General features: G+C 51.2%; 3 protein-coding genes across 5 annotated transcripts in view; all 3 read left to right on the top strand.

The window, feature by feature from the left end:
- The first annotated feature begins 1528 nt into the window (after positions 1–1528).
- LOC138213520 (GRIN2-like protein) lies at positions 1529–5357 on the top strand. Its single transcript, XM_069174678.1, has 2 exons — positions 1529–1720; positions 2151–5357. Exons 1-2 carry the CDS (start codon positions 1529–1531, stop codon positions 3108–3110), a joined length of 1152 nt encoding a protein of 383 aa, XP_069030779.1. The 3' UTR covers positions 3111–5357.
- On the top strand, positions 3204–5357 carry LOC138213521 (uncharacterized). Its single transcript, XM_069174680.1, has 3 exons — positions 3204–3219; positions 3733–4567; positions 4613–5357. Exons 1-3 carry the CDS (start codon positions 3204–3206, stop codon positions 5193–5195), a joined length of 1434 nt encoding a protein of 477 aa, XP_069030781.1. The 3' UTR covers positions 5196–5357.
- Positions 5358–6054: 697 nt separating this feature from the next.
- Positions 6055–6862, top strand: part of polr1c (RNA polymerase I and III subunit C) — a 7019-nt gene continuing 6211 nt past the window's right edge. For 2 of the 3 annotated variants that reach the window (XM_069174660.1, XM_069174658.1), the window contains exons 1-2: positions 6055–6150; positions 6303–6374. In XM_069174660.1, coding sequence (XP_069030761.1) covers positions 6079–6150; positions 6303–6374 — 144 coding nt within the window. In that variant the 5' untranslated portion in view covers positions 6055–6078. Of the gene's footprint in view, positions 6151–6302; positions 6389–6862 lie in introns of those variants that run through there. The other variant, XM_069174659.1, reaches the window with a different exon arrangement.

Below are 6862 nucleotides of genomic sequence, written 5' to 3' on the forward strand. Positions count from 1 at the left end.
ACTACCTCCACCAAACAACAGACCATAATACTACCGCCACCAAACAACAGACCATAATACTACCAGCACCAAACAACAGACCATAATACTACCGCCACCAAACAACAGACCATAATACTACCGCCACCAAACAACAGACCATAATACTACCTCCACCAAACAACAGACCATAATACTACCAGCCCCAAACAACAGACCATAATACTACCGCCACCAAACAACAGACCATAATACTACTCCACCAAACAACAGACCATAATACTACCTCCACCAAACAACAGACTATAATACTACCTCCACCAAACAACAGACCATAATACTACCAGCCCCAAACAACAGACCATAATACTACCGCCACCAAACAACAGACCATAATACTACCAGCCCCAAACAACAGACCATAATACTACCCCCACCAAACAACAGACCATAATACTACCTCCACCAAACAACAGACCATAATACTACCGCCACCAAACAACAGACCATAATACTACCAGCACCAAACAACAGACCATAATACTACCTCCACCAAACAACAGACCATAATACTACCTCCACCAAACAACAGACCATAATACTACCAGCACCAAACAACAGACCATAATACTACCGCCACCAAACAACAGACCATAATACTACCTCCACCAAACAACAGACCATAATACTACCAGCCCCAAACAACAGACCATAATACTACCTCCACCAAACAACAGACCATAATACTACCTCCACCAAACAACAGACCATAATACTACCTCCACCAAACAACAGACCATAATACTACCGCCACCAAACAACAGACCATAATACTACCAGCACCAAACAACAGACCATAATACTACCTCCACCAAACAACAGACCATAATACTACCTCCACCAAACAACAGACCATAATACTACCAGCACCAAACAACAGACCATAATACTACCTCCACCAAACAACAGACCATAATACTACCTCCACCAAACAACAGACCATAATACTACCTCCACCAAACAACAGACCATAATACTACTCCACCAAACAACAGACCATAATACTACCTCCACCAAACAACAGACCATAATACTACCTCCACCAAACAACAGACCATAATACTACCAGCACCAAACAACAGACCATAATACTACCTCCACCAAACAACAGACCATAATACTACCTCCACCAAACAACAGACCATAATACTACCTCCACCAAACAACAGACCATAATACTACCGCCACCAAACAACAGACCATAATACTACCTCCACCAAACAACAGACCATAATACTACCTCCACCAAACAACAGACCATAATACTACCGCCACCAAACAACAGACCATAATACTACCTCCACCAAACAACAGACCATAATACTACCGCCACCAAACAACAGACCATAATACTACCGCCACCAAACAACAGACCATGATACTACCAGCCCCAAACAACAGACCATAATACTACCGCCACCAAACAACAGACCATAATACTACCAGCACCTGTTTCATCTCCATGTGTTTGTCTTCTCTCAGGTCTTCCATGGCGGAGGCTGGGCGTCCTGTCTCTGAGCTTTGCCCACTAGGGGGAGCCGTTCCCCTGGAATCTACCGCTCTGTCCCTCTTTAACATGTCCAAGAGCTCGACGTCAGTGAGGCGGTCTGGAGGACACAGCTGTCAGGACGAAGTCAGAGACACTCGTCCCAGCAGAGACACTAACTGCAGCGGTCCGAGCGTCAGCAGAGGACCTGCAGAACAGCAGCAGAGCCCGTCTGAACAGCTGCTGCTGCCCGGGGCTTCAAACCGCCCCCCCAGTGAGGCTGAGACACACACACTGTCAGACACACCGTCACACACACCGTCACACACACTGTCACACGCACTGTCACACACAGCGTCACACACACTGTCACACACACCGTCACACACACTGTCACACACACCGTCACACACACCGTCACACACACTGTCACACGCACTGTCACACACACCGTCACACACACCGTCACACCACCATAATGCAGCCAGGACAGCACAGAGTGTTCAGACCTCCTCGCTGCCCGTCCTCAGGAGCCCCTCTGACAGCTTCCCTCGGGGCGGGACGTCCCGCGGGGCCGTTCGTCACGGAGGACATCCGCACGAGGCCGAGACTCGCTGCACGTTAGCCTGCAAGCAGTCGATGCAGCTGCAGCAGTGCAGCGTGGTCACCACTCTCTGCGGGGCAGCGAGCGGTGCAGAAGGAGCAGCGCAGCAGCCCGCGACCAGGTGTGTCTGCATCTCACCCGCCAGGGCCGAGTGTCCCGGAGTGGACGGACACGTCCCCGCTCATTGCGACAGGACACTCTGTTACGGCTCTTACGTCCACCACGCCAACTTTGAGGACACGTTTGCCGCCTACTGCCACCCGCAGCCCGTCCCCGCCCCCCCCCCAGCTGCTGCCCCGCCTGGCGGGCCTGGATCCCGGCTACAACACGCAACGCGCGCCGGCCCCTCCGTCGTTCGCCACCCACCTCGTCCTGCCCCGCCTCATCTCCTCCGTCAGCGAGACGGGCCTGGACGCCAAACACCTGCTGCGCTGCTGCAACCTCAACTGCTCCTGGATCGGCGCTGCGCCTGCCGGTACCGGCCCGCGGTCCCAGAAACACCCGAGCAGTGAGGAGCGCTGCGGCGGTGCGGCGGGCCGCGTCAGAACCGCGACCCGCAACACGGGGACGATGACGGTCCCCAAAGTTCTGATGGACGCGGGGGTGCAGACGGGTCCGACCGGCAGCGCTCACGTGTTCCCTCAGATCTGTCTGGCGGAGGAGAGGCGGAGCGACACGCCCGACAGCGCCGGAGGAAAGAAAGCAGGCGGAGGCCCCAAGTCCCCCGTGAAGGAGGTGAAGTGGGACGCGGAGGGGATGACCTGGGAGGTGTACGGCGCCTCCGTGGACCCGGAGGAACTGGGCCTGGCCATCCAGAAACACCTGGAGCTGCAGATCAAGGAGACGGCCAACCGGGCGGCCAAGCTGTCACGACAAAACACCAACACCTCCCGGCAGAGCAAGAACCCCGGCGGCCAGAGGAAGAGGAGGATCATGGGATCCGTCCGAGCCCCGGCCTGCTGCACGGCGGCCGCCGACTGACCGACGGACCGGACCGGACCGGACCGGACCTGAACACTGTACTCAGTAGCAACTCGAAGCTTCAGCCTCAAACGTCACAGGAAGACATCCAAGATGGACGTGAAACGATGTTTAACAGTTATGAAGAAGAAATGATGATTCTGATTATTATTAAAGATCCTCGTGAAAAAAACTACAGAAAAAGGAAAATAACGAACAGCTGATCTTTGTTCCATCATGTTCGGTTGTCATGACAACACAGAGGGCTACTTTACATACAAGTGACCGACAGGTGAAACAAAACACCTGCAAAGTGTGAAGCAATCTGAGGCCCGCCATGAATACTCTTAATAATACTCTTAATAATACTCTTAATAATACTCTTATTAATAATACTCTTATTAATGATATTCTTATTAATAATACTCTTATTAATAACACTCTTATTGATAATACTCTAAATAACACTCTTATTAATACTATTCTTATTAATAATACTCTTATTAATAATACTCTTATTAATAACACTCTTATTGATAATACTCTAAATAACACTCTTATTAATACTGTTCTTATTAATAATACTCATAATACTGATCCGACAGCCTGTAACAGGAAGTAGAATGTAAGTTGGTAAAGTGAGGTCTCGACACCTCCAACACTAACTCCAACCATCACCTCCCCCATCAGCCCCCCTGCTCCTCCCCCATCATCCCCCTGCTCCTCCTCCATCAGGTCCCCTGCTCCTTCTCCATCAGCCCCCCTGCTCCTCCCCCATCATCCCCCCTGCTCCTCCTCCATCAGCCCCCCTGCTCCTCCTCCATCAGCCCCCCTACTCCTCCTCCATCAGGTCCCCTGCTCCTCCTCCATCAGCCCCCTGCTCCTGCTCCTCCTCCATCAGCCCCCTGCTCCTCCTCCATCAGCCCCCCTGCTCCTCCTCCATCATCCCCCCTGCTCCTCCTCCATCATCCCCCCTGCTCCTCCTCCATCATCCCCCCTGCTCCTCCTCCATCAGCCCCCTGCTCCTGCTCCTCCTCCATCAGGTCCCCTGCTCCTCCTCCATCAGTCCCCCTGCTCCTCCTCCATCATCCCCCCTGCTCCTCCTCCATCAGCCCCCCTGCTCCTCCTCCATCAGGTCCCTGCTCCTCCTCCATCAGGTCCCCTGCTCCTCCTCCATCATCCCCCCTGCTCCTCCTCCATCAGCCCCCCTGCTCCTCCTCCATCAGCCCCCCTCCTCCTCCTCCATCAGGTCCCTGCTCCTCCTCCATCAGGTCCCCTGCTCCTCCTCCATCATCCCCCCTGCTCCTCCTCCATCAGGTCCCCTGCTCCTCCTCCATCAGCCCCCCTGCTCCTCCTCCATCAGCCCACTGCTCCTCCTCCATCAGCCCCCCTGCTCCTCCTCCATCAGCCCCCCTGCTCCTCCTCCCATCAGGTCACTGCTCCTCCTCCATCAGCCCCCCTGCTCCTCCTCCCATCAGGTCCCCTGCTCCTCCTCCATCAGCCCCCTGCTCCTCCTCCATCAGGTCCCCTGCTCCTCCTCCATCAGCCCCCCTGCTCCTCCTCCCATCAGGTCACTGCTCCTCCTCCATCAGCCCCCCTGCTCCTCCTCCCATCAGGTCCCCTGCTCCTCCTCCATCAGCCCCCTGCTCCTCCTCCATCAGCCCCCTGCTCCTCCTCCATCAGGTCCCCTGCTCCTCCTCCATCAGCCCCCCTGCTCCTCCTCCCATCAGGTCACTGCTCCTCCTCCATCAGCCCCCCTGCTCCTCCTCCATCAGGTCCCCTGCTCCTCCTCCATCAGCCCCCCTGCTCCTCCTCCCATCAGGTCACTGCTCCTCCTCCATCAGCCCCCCTGCTCCTCCTCCCATCAGGTCCCCTGCTCCTCCTCCATCAGCCCCCCTGCTCCTCCTCCCATCAGGTCACTGCTCCTCCTCCATCAGCCCCCCTGCTCCTCCTCCATCAGCCCCCCTGCTCCTCCTCCATCAGGTCCCCTGCTCCTCCTCCCATCAGGTCACTGCTCCTCCTCCATCAGCCCCCCTGCTCCTCCTCCATCAGGTCCCCTGCTCCTCCTCCCATCAGGTCACTGCACACATTTCATTCTCGTCTTAATTCTATTTTTACCAAATAAAACTGAGAATATTCGACTGTTTCAAACCATTTAACACTTCTAATGTTTTCATCTTCAAACAGATGCAGAACATCATAAATGAAGGAAAACGCTGACTCCACTCATATTTTATTGACAGTCTAAATAAATTTGTACTCACTGAACTTGCTGGGTAGAGGTCAGAGGTCATTAAACATCTGTAGGGGGATATAAACAATACAGAAACACATCAAAACACAAAATGAGCTGAGATACATTCTTTTTTTTCTTTTGCCTACGAAACAATGACTTCATTCATTTTTTATTATTTTTCACCTCTACACTTCTATTCTCATTTAACTTTGCTTTTCAGTTAATAAATCTAAACTACAAGCTCGTTTTAGCTCTTCGTATTATTATCATCATTATTATTATATTTGTATCTGCTTTGATCTTTTCTCACATTGGTCAGGACTCCATAAAAAAAAAAAAGGGCAGATGTTTCATAAAGAAAACTTTTTAAAGCGAACGTCAACAGCAGGTAAAAATAAATGCTGGTTTTCATGTCTAAATATTTGTAGATAAATTATATTCTGGAGCGGATTTGGCTGTTCATTTTTCATGAGATTGGACCTCCATCAATCCGGTTTAGATTTTATATAAACTTTGTGTTGACAATAATTACTGTCTTACAGAAATAATTACGGTAATATTAATATTCCTGTTGTTCCACATTATATCTGCATACTGTCACATGTAACGGTGTAATTTACGACGCTATTTTATGTACATTATTCTTGAAAAGTTTAATAAAGTTGGATACAAAATAAAAAAAAACATCTGAAGAGCGGAAGTACTGGTGACGCAGCGGAATATGGGCGGAGCCAAGCAAGACAACAAGGCAAAATGTCGGCATCCATGAAGAACGTGGAGGAGATCCGGAGCCGGGTGGTTCTGGGGGAATTCGGCGTCACGAACGTAAGTGTGTTTGTCCACCAGGTGTTTCTGTCAGCGGACTGAGCCGCAGGTGGAACCAGGTGTGTGACGTCAGGATGTACTCAGTGTGGAAGACAACCGATAAAGTATCATCATCATCATCATCATCATCATCATCGTTTGTTTGCTTTCAGGTCCACACCACGGATTTCCCGGGAAACTACCCCGGCTATGATGACGCGTGGGACATGCGGAAGTTCCAGAAGGTAACGTTTTGCTGGTGAGATCCGGTCTGACGTGTGTCAATCATTCTGTGCACGTTCTCTTTCTCCACTGCTGAACGAGGACCACGTGCTGCTCACCGAGGGTCTTCCAGTTTGATTGTGACGTCATGCTGCTGATGCTGCAGTGGCAGCAAAAGTATCAGAAATAAAACAAAAACATCTGATGTCAGCTTCATCAGTGACGTCAGTCAGAGTTATTGAACAGATATTATTCTGTTATTATTGCATCTGTTTAATATTTACATCTGCATTATGTCAGCCGAGTCGTAACATCTGCATTATGTCAGCCGAGTCGTAACATCTGCATTATGTCAGCCGAGTCGTAACATCTGCATTATGTCAGCCGAGTCGTAACATCTGCATTATGTCAGCCGAGTCGTAACATCTGCATTATGTCAGCGGAGTCGTAACATCTGCATTATGTCAGCCGAGTCGTAACATCTGCATTATGTCAGCGGAGTCGTACATCA

This window comes from Embiotoca jacksoni, unplaced genomic scaffold (assembly GCF_022577435.1).
Source record: "Embiotoca jacksoni isolate LCO1_2020_lvr unplaced genomic scaffold, fEmbJac1.0.p SCAF_60, whole genome shotgun sequence".
Lineage (NCBI taxonomy): Eukaryota > Metazoa > Chordata > Actinopteri > Embiotocidae > Embiotoca > Embiotoca jacksoni.

Bases quoted from the DNA above. Each gene is read 5' to 3' on its own strand.
- LOC138213521 (XM_069174680.1), top strand. The intron at 4,568-4,612 runs GTCCCCTGCTCC...CTCCTCCATCAG, and splicing joins CCTGCTCCTCCTCCCATCAG to GTCCCCTGCTCCTCCTCCAT.
- LOC138213520 (XM_069174678.1), top strand. From the start codon at position 1,529: ATGGCGGAGGCTGGGCGTCCTGTCTCTGAGCTTTGCCCACTAGGGGGA. The intron at 1,721-2,150 runs GTCAGCAGAGGA...GCTGCACGTTAG, and splicing joins CTAACTGCAGCGGTCCGAGC to CCTGCAAGCAGTCGATGCAG.